Source organism: Manis pentadactyla, chromosome X (assembly GCF_030020395.1).
Source record: "Manis pentadactyla isolate mManPen7 chromosome X, mManPen7.hap1, whole genome shotgun sequence".
In the NCBI taxonomy this organism is placed as follows: Eukaryota; Metazoa; Chordata; class Mammalia; order Pholidota; family Manidae; genus Manis; species Manis pentadactyla.
This window is the reverse complement of record NC_080038.1, coordinates 125,990,883-126,008,565: the sequence shown is the minus strand read 5'-3', so window position 1 is coordinate 126,008,565 and position 17,683 is coordinate 125,990,883. Positions and strand designations below refer to the sequence as shown.

General features: G+C 39.3%; 1 protein-coding gene across 11 annotated transcripts in view; it reads left to right on the top strand.

Annotated features, from left to right (window-relative positions):
• ENOX2 (ecto-NOX disulfide-thiol exchanger 2) overlaps nucleotides 1–17,341 on the top strand; it is a 302,249-nt gene extending 284,908 nt beyond the window's left edge. For all 11 annotated transcript variants that reach the window (XM_057495823.1, XM_057495824.1, XM_036931200.2 and 8 more), the window contains 5 exons: nucleotides 3,370–3,551; nucleotides 5,706–5,813; nucleotides 10,074–10,182; nucleotides 12,824–12,909; nucleotides 15,810–17,341. In XM_057495823.1, coding sequence (XP_057351806.1) covers nucleotides 3,370–3,551; nucleotides 5,706–5,813; nucleotides 10,074–10,182; nucleotides 12,824–12,909; nucleotides 15,810–15,941 — 617 coding nt within the window. In that variant the 3' untranslated portion in view covers nucleotides 15,942–17,341. The remainder of the gene's footprint in view (nucleotides 1–3,369; nucleotides 3,552–5,705; nucleotides 5,814–10,073; nucleotides 10,183–12,823; nucleotides 12,910–15,809) is intronic.
• The last annotated feature ends 342 nt before the right edge of the window (nucleotides 17,342–17,683 follow it).

The following is a 17,683-nucleotide window of genomic DNA, read 5'->3' as shown; positions in this document are numbered from 1 at the left end:
ATATCTTTTTTTCTGGGCTTTAATGCTCTGTTAGGAATCAAGAAAAGTTTCCATTAATGTGGAGTGTAAACAATAGAGAATAGTAGAATCTCACTTTTTACCATAATTATAAGCCTGGACATGGAAGGTACTCAATAAATGTTTGTTGAATGAATGAAAATCCTCTGCTTAAATATTTTGGAAAAGTATGATTTTTGACCTTGAGAAACGTGCCACAACTATAATTAATTAAATTTAACCTAGATTTTTCCCATGAGTCTTAGTTTTTTTAATTAATAAACTTTAATTTTCAGAGCAGTTTTAGGCTCATAACAAAATAGAACAGGAAGTAAATGGAGTTTTCAAATAATCCCTGTCCCCCTAACATACACATCTTCCCCCACTATTGACATCCTGTACTAGAGAGGTATATTTGTTACAATTGATGAGTACATCATTATAACCCAATGTCCGTAGTCTACATTAGAGTTCCCCCTTGGTATTGTATATTCTATGGGTTTGGACATATGTTTAAAATACTCATATCCACCTTTATAGTACATACAAAATAGTTTCACTGTTCTAAAGATCCAATTTCCTCTTCCTATTCATCCTGCCCTCCTCTCTAAGCCCTGGCAACCACTGATCTTTTTGCTGACTTCAGAGTTTTGCCTTTTCCAGAATGTCATATAGTTGGAATCATACAGTGTGTAGCCTTTCCAGATTGGCTTCTTTCACTTAGTAATATATATCCTCTAGGTCTTTTCATGGCTTGAAAGCTCATTTCTTTTTAGCACTGAGTAATATTCCATTGTCTGTATATACTAGTTTGTTTATGCATTTACCTACTAAAGAATATGGCTGGTATTTCCAAGTTTTAACACTTATGACTAAAGCTGCTATAAAATCCATGTGCATGTTTTTGTGGGAATAAAAGTTTTCAGTCTACTTGGGTAAATTCCAAGTAGCATGGTTGCTGGATTGTATGATAAGAGTATGTTTAGTTTTATAAGAAACCGTCAAACTGTCTTCAAAGTGTGTTCCACCAGCATTGAAGGAGAGTTCCTGTTTGCTCCACATCCTTGCCAGCACTTGATGTAGTCATTGTTCTGACATATGATGATGCCTACTTGTCACTGGTGTATCTTTGGTGAGGTCTCCAGGTCTAATTTTTTTTACACTTATCCTGTCCATGTACTGTGAACTTCTTGGATCCCTGGTTTGGTATCTGACATTAATTTGGGGAAATTGTCAGTCGTTATTGCTTCACACATTGCTTCTGCTCCTTTTTCTCTTTCTTCCCCTTCTGATAGTCTCATTACGTGTACGTTACATCTTTTGTAGTTATTCCACAGTTCTTGGATATTCTGTTTGTTTTTTTTAGTCCTTTGTCTCTTTGCTTTTCAGTTTAGACAGTTTCTGTTGTCATATCCTCAAGTTCAGAGATTGTTTCCACAGCCATGGCCAGCCTATTAATAAGCCCATCAAAAGCATTTTCCATTTAGTTACTGTTTTTTATCTCTAGCATTTCTATTTGATTCTTTCTTAGCATTTGCATCTCTCTGCTTACATTATCCGTCTGTTCTTGCATGTTATCTACTTTTTCCATTAAAATCCTGAGGATACTAATCATGTTGTTTTAAGTTCCTGGTGTGATAATTCTAGCATTTCTGCCATATCTGCCTCTTGTTCTGGTCTCTTTTCAGTCTCTTCAAACTATGTTTTTTTATCTTTTAGTTTGCCTTGTACTTGTTGAAATCTTGATATGGTGTAGTAGATTAAAGGAACTCCAGTAAACAGGACTTTAGTGGTGTGGCAGTAAGGTGTTGGGGAAGCAGAGACATTTTTTAGTCTTGTGATTAGGTCTCTATCTTTCAGCGAGCCAATGCCTGTGTGCTATGGTCTTCACCGATGTTTCTCAGATTTTTCTCCCCTCCCCCCCGGGTGAAACAGGATGGCCAGGGGGGGCTGTAATTGATATTTCCCCTTCTCCAGTTAAGTTTTGCTCCGATAATACCATAGCAGGTTAGGATCTGGTAAAATAGTTTCTTTTGAAGACAGATCTTGTAAGAAGAACAGAATGCTCTGGTGTATTTCAAAATGTTTTTTCACCTCCCACTCATGAAAGCACAAAGGGATTTTTCCCCAATATTCACTGTAAGGACCTGGTTGAGCTTCTGAAGATAAAACTCACTAAAGTTTAAGGTCCCTCTGGACTTTCTAACTCACAGACTTGTCTGCACTGAACCTCCAGCAATTCACCAATTACAGTTTCAATTTTCCTACCTTGGCACTGGTTCCTGTGGAGGCTTCTGGTCTGTTAAGTTGTGACTCTCTGTATTCATCTGTTTCTCCAGCTTTGGAGAGGGGGCAGCAGTTTGCCCTGTTACCTCAGTTCTCTGATGCAAAGTTGTTGTTTTTTTCAGTTCATTCAGGTTTTTACTTGTTGTTAGGATGGAGTGGTGATTTCTAAGCTCCTTACATGTGAGACCAGAACCAGAAGTCTTGTGTGTCTTAATTTTTACACTTGCTTTTTCTCCGTAGGACCACTCAAGGCTACATTTCTTTAGAACAACTGTCAGCAAAATTATTGTGTGGGCAGTCGTCATTTCAAAACAATGAGCTCCACATTTATTTTTACAGTACTCTTATCATTTGCTGCATTTCAAATAAAAGTAACCAACGTTACCTGGCCATAGTTATATTGGGGTGAGGAATACAGAACAAGATGAAGACTTTGATGTGCTGAATTCTGTGTTCATTTGCAAAAATGGGTCTGTGCTTTTGTGTCTATCTCTTGCTGCCATGGCCAACTAAGACATAAGTTTCTCAAGAGCCTTTTTATATATGTCAATTAAAAACACCAAGTTTTCCAAATCTTACCATTTGCAACAACATGGATAGAGCTAGGAAGTATTATGAAATAAGCCAGGTGGAGAAAGACAAGTACCAAATGATTTCACTCATCTGTGGAGTATAACAACAAAGCAAACTGAAGGAGCAAAACAGCAGCAGACTCACAGACTCCAAGAAGGGACTAGCGGTTACCAGAGGGAAGGAGTTGGGGAGGGTGGATGGGAGGGAAGGAGAAGGGGATTAAAAGGCATTCTGATCAGCACACATAATATAGGGGGGGGCATGGGGAAGGCAGTACAGCACGAAGACAAGTAGTGACTCTATAGCATCTTACTATGTTGATGGACAGTGACTGCAATGGGGTGTGTGGGGGGACTTAATAATATGGGTGAATGTTGTAACCACAATGTTGCTCATGTAAAATCTTCATAAGATTGTATATCAATGATACCTTAATAAAAAAAAACACCAAGTTTTCATGGTGAACCACAAATGAATCTAGATACATTGTTTTCTACTCTGTTGATTGTTTAGCCTTAGTATCACAGGCAGAAGCACTGAAGGAAGAAAATGACAGCCTCCGTTGGCAGCTCGATGCCTATCGGAATGAGGTAGAACTGCTCAAGCAAGAACAAGGCAAAGCCCACAGAGAAGATGACCCAAACAAGGAACAGCAGCTGAAACTCCTGCAACAAGCCTTGCAAGGAATGCAACAGGTAAAGGCATTTTGGTTTTCCGGGCTTTTTGGAAGGATAGCATCACTTTCTCACCTGTTAAAAGGGCCCCTCCAAGCAAATAGAATACCCACCCTCTTATTCTTCTTGACTTTCTGTTCTCTGTTGTCACTGAAGGAGGAATTATGTGTTGTGATTGATGAAATATTCTGGTTAATACAGAGATAGCAATATCACCAGTTTTCAAAGAATGAGCCTTCAATAAAAAATACTTAACAGTAAAGTAAAACTACACTGAACATAATCTAATCTTCTCTTTATGCTTCAGGAGGTACTCTGGGATCTGCACAGGGCCTCTGGGTCCTTATGAAGAACCTCAATTACTTAGATCTGAAAAAGTGTTGGTGAATAAGTATCCATTTGATAGAATGCCGAACAAATAATACTGCCTTTTAGAAGGAATTGCAGGAATCCTCCCCTTGATTTGCGTGGATGCAGGGGTGTCATGGATTTTTAAGTATCAATGCTTTGAGCACATAATATCTATTTGCCTTTACTTTGTTTTGTTTTCACAGTCATTTATGTAAGTGAGTTTACCTGCATATTATTCTAAGTATAAAATGTAAAGTAAATAAGTGCATCCAACTGTAATTGCATTCAAATACAACATTGTGTAATGGATGCTCAATATCTAGATGTTTTATATAACCATCACCACAGTAAGCCTACAATTTAAAAGACATCAACATCTGTTCTCACTATAGTAAAGAAATAGTACTTCTGAATGAGGGTACTATCCTCTTCTGTCTTGCCAAACTACCAGCCATTTCCCTTACAACTTAAATTGTGCAGTAATATTTTAATTGTATGTTGTGGAATTATCTAGGGCGAAGCTTAATGCCGGTTGGAAATCACGAATGGTGAACAGGGAGTCTCTTCTGGCACTAAGAGCTCCATGGTCCTATTACTTCTGCTACCATTGTCTTCCTGTATGACAAACAATATCACATTAATATTTCACCTTTCCTATTAGCAAAATGTGTGACGTAATCCTTTCCTTCCTTTTACTGTCACCATGGAGTTTAATTTGAACATGTAAATTACATCAGAGATCTTTCCACCGAAATATGCATCTCCTCAGCTAGACTTCAAAGAATTTTGACAATATGCAATATACTGTATCTTTCAGCCCTTCCAATGGTCTTTTGCAAGCCTCTGAAAACCAAGACTTTGGAAATATTTTCTCGTCGTTTTCTCCTCTTACCTTGATTTTGAAACAATTCCACATAAGGACAGTTCTGCTACTTAAATGCAGTTTTAAAATGATGAACTTTTTTTTTCATTTCATCACTTCAAAGACCTCAGTGAGACAATTAGTTGTCTACCTGCTGAAAAATTAATTTCACTCATTTTGATTACATTTTGTTGGGAAATAGCCTTGTAAACAATGTTAAATTTTCCCCATTTCATACCAAAAACATACATATACTCTAATATAGTGGCTTAGAACATGGACTGTGGGGTTGACCCAGCCTAGGTTTAAAGCCCAGCTCACCACTTACTATCTGAATGATGTTAGGAAAACCACTAAACCTCTTTAAGCTTCAGGATTATGTATCATAGGATTATTCTGAGGTTTAAATGAGATCATGCATGTGAAACCCTTTGCACAATACTTGGTGTATGTATGTTATATGCTAAATAAATACTATTTGTTGTAATCATTAAGAATAGTGAACACAATTCCTTGCCTACTGATATAGAAACTAACATTTGTGAAATTTGGATTATTTTCTGCATTTCTAACAGTAATTAACTTGGCTTGAAAAATGGCTATTTGCAAGAATACTTTATAACATTAAGTTCACTTCTATGCAGCAATCAAGATATTGTCCACACAGCATTAATTGCACCCTACTCTTACCACTGGCTGGAATAGGAAAGTTAAGTGATTAGGTCAGTTACTTCCTCAGACTCTTTCTAAAATATTAACAAACCCAAAGGAAGTTCTTGAGAGCCAGATAAAATAACTTTAAATGAAAAGTTATTGATTTTCCCTTTTGTATCTTCACATGGAGAAATGATTGTGTGTGTTGGGGGAAAGTGAGGCAGGCCCGCCTAATATCTAACTTCTGCCAGGGATTTTAAATGAAGTGGGGCTCCTTGAGGCTTGATTGTCTTTGGTCTTTCTTGTAGCATCTACTCAAAGTTCAAGAGGAATACAAAAGGAAAGAAGCTGAACTTGAAAAAATCAAAGATGACAAGTTACAGGTGGAAAAAATGTTGGAAAATCTTAAAGAAAAGGTACATGAGTCCTGAGTGAACCTTTTCCCTTGTTCCTTTCCCCCTTTTCAATGACAGTGAAAATGCCCTGGAAGTTACTGCAATAGGAATCAATTTGCAATGTTTGGCTAACTGGGGATTTAAAGTCCTATTTCCAGGGTAATTATTGAATCAAGGGCTCTGCTTTTAGGTGAGTCCTTGACATTTCTGAGGGTTCTGGAGAATGCACTTTTCTTTTTATTTACTTATTTTATTTTATTTTTATTGAAGTATGGTTGATACACAGTATTATATTAGTTTCAAGTACACAGTGATTCAACAGTTACACACATTATTAAATCTCACCCCCACTAGTGCAGTTACCATCTATCAACATAGAAAGATATTATTACAGAATCATTGACTATATTCTCCATGCTGTACCATCATCCCTGTGACCAACATATATTGTGACTGAGATTTTTTGCCTCCTTACCCCCTTACCAACCCAAACCCCTCCCCCATGGTAACTTCTCAGTGTCTATGAGTCTACTAATGTTTTGTTCATTTTCATTTTGTTTTTCTTTTGTTTTTAATCCCACATATAAGTGAAATCATGTATTTGTTTTTCTCTGCCTGGTCATTTCACTTAGTATGATACCCTCTAGGTCCATCCATGTTGTTGCAAATGGTAGGATTTCTTTGGTTTTTTTATGGCTGAATAATATTCCATTGCTTATATGTACCACATCTTCTTTATCCATTCATCTATCAATGGATACTTTGGTTGTTTCCATATCTTAGCTGTTGTAAATAATGTGGCAATAAACATAGGAATGCATGTATCTTTTCAAATCAGAGATTTTGTGTTCTTTGGGTAAATTCCAAGAGTGGAGTAACTGGATTGCATTGTATTTCTATTTTTAGTTATTTTTTGCGAAACTGCTATACTGCTTTCCACAGTGGCTTCACCAATTTACATTCCCAGAAACAGTGTAAGAGAGTTCCCATTTCTCCACATCCTCACCAACACTTGTTATTTCTTGTCTTTTGGATAGTAGCCATTCTAACTGGTGTGAGGTGATATCTCATTGTGGTTTTGATTTGCATTTCCCTGGTGATTAGAGTGTACTTTTCAGTGAATACAAAGTCAGTCCATTCCTAAAATTCTTCAATCTTCCCTTTGGAGAAAACCAGGGTGTACACCACATCCCAACTTCCTTGTCAAGCAAATAGCAACATGGAAAACTTGTGTGGCACAGAGTACCTAGCATTTCATTAAAGGAAGAAACAAGTGCAAGAAGAATATTGACATTGCTTAGCAAACACTCCATCTAGTATAATAATGAGTGGCTGCAGGTTAAGTAGCCAAAACCAAAAGGGAGAAAACCTTGGAAAGCAAACAAGCAGACACAATATTCTAAAGCTAGATAATAGCAACAGGGAAGGCAAGATGGGACTTCGCCTAGTGAGCGCCTGCAACAATAAGAACCACCAGTGAGGTGCTGTTAGAGAGTCTGCTAGCATCTGAATGGATTGATGTATCACATCCACGAATGGGGTGCCCAGTCTGTTTAAGGTGTGTAAAGTCTATTATTAATGGTGTCTCCTTGTCATACCTCTATAATCTCCTTTTATGACTGAACATTCAATTCAAGTTACCCTCTGAAAAGAGAAGCCATTTGACTGCCTGATTTTAATGTCTCAGAAGGAAGAGAAGATTATGAGCTTAGACCAAAAGCCAGAAATCAACAATGGTACAGATCCACAAGACCTCATGCTCTTTATCTTCTGTGCTCAGCTCAGGAAGATGCAATGCATATAGGCCCTGGGTGTGTTTGCCAGCATAGTGACTTCCCCCAGAGTGCCATTAAGAACTGGCAACCTTGGTGTAGTTGAAACAAATGATTCAAAGTGTTTTCTTCCAGAGGCCATTTGCAATATGCTTTTAATTCTTCCACCTCATAAAGCCAGCTCACTTTCCAGTTTTGTGGGTACTATTAAATAAACGAGCATGATCCCCCAGAAATTCATTTATCAAGCATTTAATTGAAAAGTGCCAAAGCTGCTCTATTGAGCAGGACTTTCCTCATACTGTCAGAGCTTCTAAAATGTCCCAGAGCTACATAGCTACATAGCTCTGTTTTACTTCTTGCATAAAATGTAGTGTTTAGCCAGAAGACTATACATAGATGTGGGATTGTGCTAATGACATTCTGCTTAGAATCACTCTTTTGGAGTGACATCACAAATTAACTTAAGGGCATTTTTAGTGCTTTAGCGTAAATAGCTCTCTTCTTTGTAAAGTATTCCGTTTAAAGAACCAAGTGGTAAAATGGCATAGAAACTTGCCATACTGTGCATGAGCCTAAGCGGTTCCCATTCCAAAACTGAACATGCCAGGAATTGGTAGCTAAAGAGGACAAGGAAAGATATCCAACTGATAATCAGGAAAATATGAGTCAGAATATGTTTTTCCTGTTTTTTTTAAGCAAAGGTTCTTTCAGAGAAAAGTCATGACAGCTCATTGCAAACTAATCTTCTCTGGGAAGCTGCTTTGTAACCACATATTTCAACCTGCCACAATTAGGTTAGAAAGCAAAGTACCATGACATTAGGCTGCAAAAATAATTTCAGATTGAAAAGAAAGCAATAAGTTCTGGTGAGGAAGGATCTTTTTTGTTTTTGTTTGAGTTTCTTGACAAACTGCAGTATGAGTTATTGTCCGTGTTTTGCAATACAACAATGCGACTCATGTCTGCCTTACTGCAGGAAGAACTAGCCTTTGAATCTGTTTGCAACATTCAAGGTGACAAGTATCCCTTCTATAAACCTTCTAATTTTTTAAATGCCAGCTATAATAGAATTGAAGTCAGGTTTCAGTAAGATGACATTTCTATTCAAGATGGCTAAAACTTCTCAGGATGTCTTTACATCTTAAATCACACCAATCCGTTAAACTCACACACTTAAGAAATGGCTTCTGGATCATTTAATGTTTTAAGGGGGTTAAAAACAAATGTACAGCCTGTGGCTTAGAAGTGAGCCAAGTGTAAATCAAACTTGGCATGATGGTTACTGCCTGGATTGGATTTTAAAGGCCAAAGATTGAGTAGGTCATCAAGAAAGGTTTCCCTTCTGACTACAGCCAGGGAGCCTGTAAATCCACAAAACAACATGTCTTGCAGCTTAGACCATTCATTTCGTTCGGGGGCAGCATCCTGGAAGCTTTGAAGACACCTTAAAAAAAAAAAAAACACCCCGAGGGAAACCTGTTCCTGCTGAGGGCTTTAGGAAGGGAAGAAGGGACAAAGCACCTGAGTCAGCCACGGTCTGTGCCCCGCCCCCCGACCATGAGCATTTCCCTAGTGCTTTCTTTTACAATAGCAGTGAGACTGAGGCAGTATTTCTTTTATTCCTCTTCTGAAGGCTCTTCCTTCACATTTGTAATACAGATAAGGTGTTCTCAGTACTCAAAAAGAGGAAAAACGACCCACGGAAGGTTTGGAGGTACTTCTCAGTTTGATTGCTGGTCATGGATTTCACCTGAGTGTCTCTTACGAAACATACCTGCTATGTTCAGAAAGAAAAACCTTAACAACAAAGAAGGCCCCTGAGTAAGGATAGTTTTGGTCATGGTCATTTCTTGCTAGAAATTCAGGACTATCCTATAATGTCCTTATCAGAAAGAAGAGAGATAATGTCCTTATCAGAAAGAAGAGTTGACAGGCAATACACAGAAGCTCTAATTTTTAGTTCAAAAGTCACCTGTGAGTGGATTAGCTACACGGTAGTTCTCCATTCAGAGATGGGACTTACCTTTAGTAGAGGGTAGACGTAGAATATAAAAGAATGGTCCTTTTAACAGTGAATGGCTTGGAATAAAATCCAGGCTCTACCACTTCCTGGCAATGTGAACTTCAGCAATTTACCTGATTTATCTGAGCCTCACTTTCCTCATCTGTAGAATGGAGATAATATATACCTAACAGTGCCTGGCATCTAGTAGACAGTAAATGTTGGGTCTGGTTCCCCAGATTACATTTATAGAGTTAAAAATGATGAAGGCAAAAACACCTGGTGAATGTCTAAGTTTTTCTGTGTTTTGAAGCCATATAAAACAGTTTTGGATGATCTGTGAGGCTTTTGCATAAATTCATGCTATTTTCCCTCCCATTCAATAATCAAAATTGGACAGTGTTGCTTTTAGGTACTGTATTAAGAAGTTCCCTGTTGTGTAATTGAAACTAAGTGTGCTACCAAATGAGGTGAACTGACCCAGGAAGCGTATTATTCCCACAGGAAAGCTGTGCTTCTAGACTGTGTGCATCGAGCGAGGATAGTGACTACCCTCTTGAGAAGACCCTGAACAGCAGTCCAATCAAATCGGAACGTGAAGCACTGCTAGTGGGTAAGGAAGTTAGGACGCACATACAGTGTATAGAGTACCGTGGAGGGGGAAGTGTTGACCTAACATAAATAAGCACATGCCGAGCACTTGTAAAGCATGACAGTGCAAGGACCCAGAGTTCGGAAGACGACAGGGTGAGAGCAAGTACAGACTTCAACAATATGGCAACAGCAGCTGCTGCCAGCCCCCTTCAAGCTCCTTGTGGCCACTGCCACGTCACGTTTGTCAGTATAAGCAGTATGCTGAGAGGGGGTCTGCTGAAGAAACCCCTTGTACGGTTTTAAAATCTCTATGTAAGGATAACTGAGCCATCTCACGCCCACTCAAGGGAGAGCGCAGACACTGTTTAGCAGAGAGCTTTTCCAGATGAGCTTCTGGAGGAAGCGTGTGCCTCTGTTAAGTTTTTTCAGGTTACTGGCAGGTGACTGAGGAGGTTGTCTGTGGCGTGTTACACAGTGGTGGGCTCTGCTGAGATAAATGCTATAATTGCTCTTGTTATATAAAAATTCACTCAGAGAGGCAAGAGAGCATAAGTGGTTAAGAAATCTAACAGATCTGGCTTTCTGTCCAGACTCTGCCATTTCCATCCTACCAGTTCCTCCATCTGCAAAATGGACATAATAATACTACCTATCTCAAAAGGAAGACTGCAGATATTAAGCACAGTTCTTCTGCATCACTTAGTATAGTGCTCAGCCCATAGAAAGCCCTCAGAAAATGAGAGCCATTTTGCACTTACAGTGCTTTTGCACTATTCATAAATGCTTGTTGACTTTATATTCCATTTGGAGAGCAGAAGCAGGCAGATTGAGTTCCTAAAATACTCAGTCACTGAAAAGGGGCTGATCTTGGGCCTCAGCACATAATCCCAGCTGCCTTCTAGGAAGCTGAGCCACACTGTAGCCTCGCCCCAATCTCAAAAGTTCTGCACACTGATTGGCTTCTGCATATTTTTCAGACATATCTGCCTCCTCTGGTAATGGATATTGTAATCAGATTTAACACTTTGATATGTTAATAAAGATGCACAGGGGGATCTGCCATTGAGTCTTCAAGAAAAGTGACAACTTATTTCCATTTTCCAACTCAAAAGTTCTTTAACAAATTGGCATGGCAACAGGGAGACCTGTCAGAGAAGAGCTGGGGGTAGGAGGAAGCCTCTATAAATGGATAGTTCCAGAAACAAAGATTCTTAAGATAAATGTTTCTTGTTTGGGTTTTTGAAGAAAGTCGTCTTGGGCTGACAGAGAGAAACGAAAATGTTTTTTAAATTGGTTCTTTGGGTGTGAACCCACAAAAACTGCTTTGTCTTTTGAAATGTATGGAGTTATTTTTTGACATTTGACAGCCCTTGTTGGCCATAGAATCTAGAATTCCTTTGAATATGGATGGTCTTCTTCAGAATTTAAGTTTCCTGGCTTGGGTCAGTGTATAGAAATTCAATCTATCTAGACATTTAAGAATAAAGTAGCGTTATAATAGCATCCATTTTGAATAGATTCTGAACCCTACTATGAGTTACTTGTGGATCCCTGAACTCACCCCCTTGCCATCTAATAGTTGGAGTATTTTCACAAAGAACTGATTTGAACTTCAAGCTCCAACTTAAATTTGTGGTATTTGTCAGTTGTTTAAGGGGATAGACAGGTTGTAGTTTATAAACCAAATCAAACTTAGCTTTTATTTCCTGGCACTTTCAGCAAACTCATTTCTGGATCAATTTGATGTACCTTAAAAGAGGTGAGTTTGAAAAATTTAAAGAAAGAAATAGTAAACTTTTGAGCAATTTATATTCTACCTGTTGCCAAAGAAAGAAATATTAAAATAATTAACCTAATGGACAGAGCTATCAAGGCAGTCTGTGTAGCTGCCAGTTACCCCAGAGTTATGCTGAGTAGGAATCATGCACATTTCTGGAGGCTGGAAACTGCTATAAGCATTCTGTTACTTGAAAAGATTCAGGGCTCTGAGCTTAAACAAAATGCTAGTAACCACTTGAGTGAATGAAATGTTGGACTTTTCTTTACAGAGCTACTCGTAGAATAAAACCCAAATATAATCAGCAGACTCTCTTGTGAGAAGCATGGGGTTAATCAGGCAAAGTACATGATGTGTACTTTTGCCATAACAGCAGGGCATTATTAACGCATAAGAGTCTAAAGTCCAATTTGAAGACTGTGCAGAGGAACTGCAAAAACCCAGCACAATCTGAATTCATTGTAAAATTCTAAATCTGTTGTGAAATGTAGAACAAATGGTCTTTAGTCATCATGAATGAGGGATGTGCCGTCCCATATGCCAGCTTTTCTACACGTGACATAGTGTAGTGAGAGGCAGAATGTGTAGTGGATAAGGACAGCTATCTGGGTTCAAATAACTGCTCTGCCACTCTCCAGATGGGTGACCTCAGATAAGCTGCTCGAAGTTTCTGTGCTTGGTGTCTCCTCATCTGTGAAATGGGGATGGTATACCTACCTCACAGGTTGTTGTAAAGATTGAATGAGCAAAATATCTGTAAACTTAGAATAGTGCCCAGCACATAGTATGTCATACATATGAGTTAGCTCTTGCTATATACTATCATGTGGCATCTCAAAAAATACAATGCTCAAGTGTAACCCCCATGGTATTGTCTCTATAGGGATTATCTCCACATTCCTTCATGTCCACCCATTTGGAGCAAGCATTGAATACATCTGTTCCTACTTGCACCGTCTAGATAATAAGGTATGTGGGGGCCTGAAATGGGCTTGCAAGGGAATGTAGGGTTCTTTGTGAACAGGTCACCTTACTCTCCTCAAACATAAATAAGTCATTAGTAATCACTCTAAGGAAAGGTCCTTCACCTATTCTCTTGCTGTGATTCAGTGTAGAGCTTCTCACTTGCAAATAGGGTGGCCTTCTTTTCGCATTTGCCTGGGACTGATGGGTTTCCTGGGGACTGGGACTTCAATACTAAAAGCAGGAAAGTCCTGGGTAAACCTGAGTGAGTTGGCCACCCTATTTCCAAGACACATCTTAGAAAAGTTTTCCTCCTTCCTCTTAATTTACATATAAGCCGCAAATTAACCGATATTTCTCACCAACCAAACTTTTGTCGTGGGCCTTTAGCCATTAGCAAATGTTCATTTTCAAAACTGGAAGTCTTACTCCAAGTACCCCCTCCCCCAACCAACCATCGCCATCACCATCACCACTGCCATTATCTGCAATGAAACAGTCAAGTCAGGAGCAAAAGAAAAGATGGAACAATAAGTCTGTTACACAGATTGAGTATTTTGTCGTGGCGCCTGTCATGGGCCCCTTCCTTCCCTGGGTGCTCTCCTGCAGGGGGACTCACAAAGCCTCAGGAGCGAGGGTAAGTGCTAGCTCCCTAAAACGTCAAGGATGCCTCATAGTGGCAGAAGGGGACTCTTTGACCCTTCATAATAAATAAACTCATGATAGATTTCTTTAGAAGCAGCATTCAGGGAAACCTGCTCGTGGATTATACTCACTGTTTCACAGAATCTGGGCCTTTTGAGAAGTGCCATTGGAAAGCAGATTCTGGGTAGTTGGATGCCCAACATGTTTAACCATTTAAGCGTATGTCCTCCTAACAGAGGCACTGGCCCACCTGGGAATCCAGCTGTGGTGATAGGTCCTGCTCATGGCACTTGTTTTAGTTATTACTAGAACTCCCCCCTTATTTATCTCTGGGAAGTGATGCTATTCAGCTATTAAAGAACCCATTTGGCAGTGAAGCGGGGCGTGGAATGTGAGCACTAGCATCAAGCAGTCAGTTGAAGTGGTATGAAATTGAACTATGTCAGTAAAAATAATCTGGTTCTTTTTTTAAATTTCAAAAATAATGCATACATATTATCTTAAAAACGTAAGCAATATAGAAATATAGTAAAGGGAAAGGCAAAGTTACCCACAATCCTACACCTCAAGGAAAACCATTATTAACAGTTTGGCATCAATTTTAGACCCTTTCCTATACAGTCGCTGCACCTATATTTTCTGTATATATCTCCAAACATCATATATTTATGGTGTCTTAAAAGGAGTATTCAACACTTTATGATACTCTGCAATGTGCTTCTTTCACTTAACTGGGTACAATCTACGGCTAGCACTGGGGAGAAAGCCTCATCTCCTTTCTGGTCTAGGCCTAGCTCCTCCTGAGCGGCTTCCTGACAGAGTAGTGCCAGGGTCTCCCAAATGGAGCCTGAAGTGGAACCAGAACTGGAGAGTCCTTCCCTCCAGCTTCCAGAATATTCAGTGTGGCGGAGACTCAGGGTTTCTTTTTATTTTTAATTTTTTATTGAAGTATTGCTGATATACAATCTTATATTGGTTTCAAATATACAACACAGTGGTTCAACAGTTACCCATGTTATTAAACCCTCCTCCCACTAGTTCAGTTACTATCTGTCAACATAGGAAGATGTTATAGAATCATTGGCTATATTCTCCATGCTGTACTACTATCCCCGTAATTAACTTATATTATGATTGAGAATTTTTGTGCCCCTTTATCTCCCTTTCCCTCCCCGCCCAACCACCCAACCGCTCCCCATGGTAACTACCAGTCACTTCTCAGTGTCTATGAGTCCGCGGCTGTTTTGTTCCTTCTGTTTTGCTTTGTTTTTAGGTTCCACAAATAAGTGAAATTGTAGGGTATTTGTCTTTCTCCACCTGGATTATTTCACTGAGCATAATACCCTCGGGGTGTCTTTAAAGATCACCTAAGTGCTCTTCAGTCAAGCCCTAGTGCCCAGGTTCACAGTAAGGCAGGTTGCTACTAATGTAATGACTGCCTGAAACAAGCCCTAAAGGGGTCCACAGATTTGTTTTTGTTTTTATATTAATGTGTATGCATGTGAGAAGTGAGAAGAGGGAGACAATGCACAGAAGGAGAAGAAATATAGAGCATTCTCTATCCCTGTCACTGTTCCTTTGCAAACTAATGCTTGTGTGAAGAATTCTGCTCTGCTTCCCTTTTCTCCCAAAAGCCTTTGCAGCTTCAATAGGTATGCACTAACCACCAGCACTGATCAGCCATCAGTCAGCTGGCTACAAACCCAAGCTCTCCACACGACTGACACCAGCTCTTTCCAATAGAAAGCTCAGTGACAATCAATCTCAAAAACATTATGCTAACTGAAAGAAACAAGTCCCAAAAGATTTTAAATTGTTTGATTAGACATATATGAAATTTCCAGAAAATGCAAAACCTCAGTGAAAAAAAGTCCAAATCAGGGATTGGGAGTGATGATTGACTGCAAAGGGGCTGGAGTTGTATACTTGTATAAATTTACTAACACTCATCGAACTATACACATAAAACAGGCGAGTTTATTGTATGTAAATTATATCTGAATAACGCAGTGATGAAATACATAAAAAAAGGAAAGCTCAGTGGACTCTGTCTGATAGTCACAGAAGGGGAAGGCTTCCTTCTGGAAGCTACTCAACCAACACATACACTTGCACAAGGAGCAGGAGGAGGTCAACCCCACCCCCACTACACTCACACTCGAAAACAGCAGCATTCCAAAGAAGTAGGCAACATTGGGGGGAAAAAGCCAGACCAGGAAGGTGAACTGATTTTGAATAGAACTGTCCTCTGTGTCCCACAGATCTGCACCAGTGACGTGGAATGTCTCATGAGCAGACTCCAGCACACCTTCAAGCAGGAAATGACTGGAGTTGGAGCCAGTCTGGAGAAGAGATGGAAATTCTGTGGCTTTGAAGGCTTGAAATTGACCTGAATTCCTTTACCTAACAACCTGGGATCCTGAAAATAAATGTGTGTTGGACAAGCTTAAAAAGTGATTTGTATTCTCAATGGTTTTCAAGTGGAAATTGCTTTAAATGTTTCAGTTCATTCCTCGAATATCTTTTCAGTTAAAATAAGGATCCTAGAGCACCTCCTCAAGCTATAGGCCCAAAAAAGAAATTGACTCAAACCTCAAGTGCTGTAACTTTTCCTTTCCTGTCAATTGGTTGTCTCTTTTTTATTGGTAGTATTGAAAAAGGCCTGAGGCTAAAGAGTATTTGGGGTATTTTCTGTGTCTGTATTACTGTTATAGAATTTGGTATTTTTTTAAACATTGTTAATTGAAATGTTTTGATGATTTGTATGTGATTTGTGTTTCAAAACTTCTCTTCACATTAATGTTGCTACTGGTGAGAGAAATGAAAGGAGCACCAAGTACTCCATACTGAAATCGTGTTTCCAATCCCCAGAAGGCCAGTAAATGAATAACACATCAGCATCTTCTAGAAGGTGCTTGACCAGGTTTAAAAGACAAAGCATGGTTTGTGGCTTTTGCGAATTACTGTGAACCAAAAGTTGACAAATTTTCCAAAGTTATTTTCTCTAATATATCAGATGAAAGGTTTATTTCAGAATTTTTGAAAAATCTTGGTGTATTCACAGAAAGCAAGTATCCAGTGTGACTGGTATGTGTACACGCTATTCAGCATCACCTTGTAAATAGTTTGCTTTTAAAGGAGGGCATGTTTAGTTTTCTGTGAATTAAAACACATGTGTGCATATGTGCGCCTACTCACACACATGCACACACATTAGCAGAAGGGATTTGTTTTAATATGCTTTCCTCTCTGGCCTTCTTACAAAATCTGTTGGTCCCTTTTCTTCTGCTGTCAGTGTGCTGAATTGCAAACCATGTACTGCTGTAAGTAACTGTTTACTTCATCTGAATATTTGCAAAGAGTTGATAGAAGTTAATAGAGAAGTCCTGGTAATGAATAAATGGGCCAGGGTGTGTGAGGCTTCCTGCAAATAGGTCATCCCCACCCAGAGTGCTGATTGCCAGGAGCACCTCCAGTTATATGGTGCCCATCAGCACATACAGTGGCAGAGGTACGTGGACCAGTCAGGATGTACCTGGTTGATGGAAAAGAAAAGGGAAGAATGAGCATTGGGGGCTCATATCCTGAGGCGGAGATGATCTTTTCTTCTGTGGTGTTGGTGGTGCTTTAACAGCACAAGCATGCCCTTCCTGGAGTCTTGATTCAAAATAAGAGAATGTAATAAGTAAGTAAAGCCAATGAAGAGTATTTCAGGAAAATCCTTTGTAAACAAGATGTCAGTAGTGTTCAAAGTTGTATTTTTAAAACATAAATATTCCTTTTTTATACCTCAGTTTGGTGTTCTGTTTTGAATTACATGCTGTCTAACTAATCCTTTAGTAAACCATCTCAGTTTCTTCCTTTGAGTTCCAGGATGTGGGAAGAAGATGCTAACCTTCTGCCTTGGCAACTAGAAATAGGGTTCCGTGGCAGCCCATTCATGCTGAAAGCTGGCTTCCCCCTTAAACACCCCGCTGTGACACCAGCAGGAAGCTAGGGTTATTTTTAACACCAGTTCCCTCACTGGAGCATCACTGTCATCAGTGCTACAAAAGGCTCTGATTCATCAGTCTCCAGGGTCCTGGAATGCCTTATTTTGATTTATCTTTGAAACCAGGGAAATTTACCACTTACC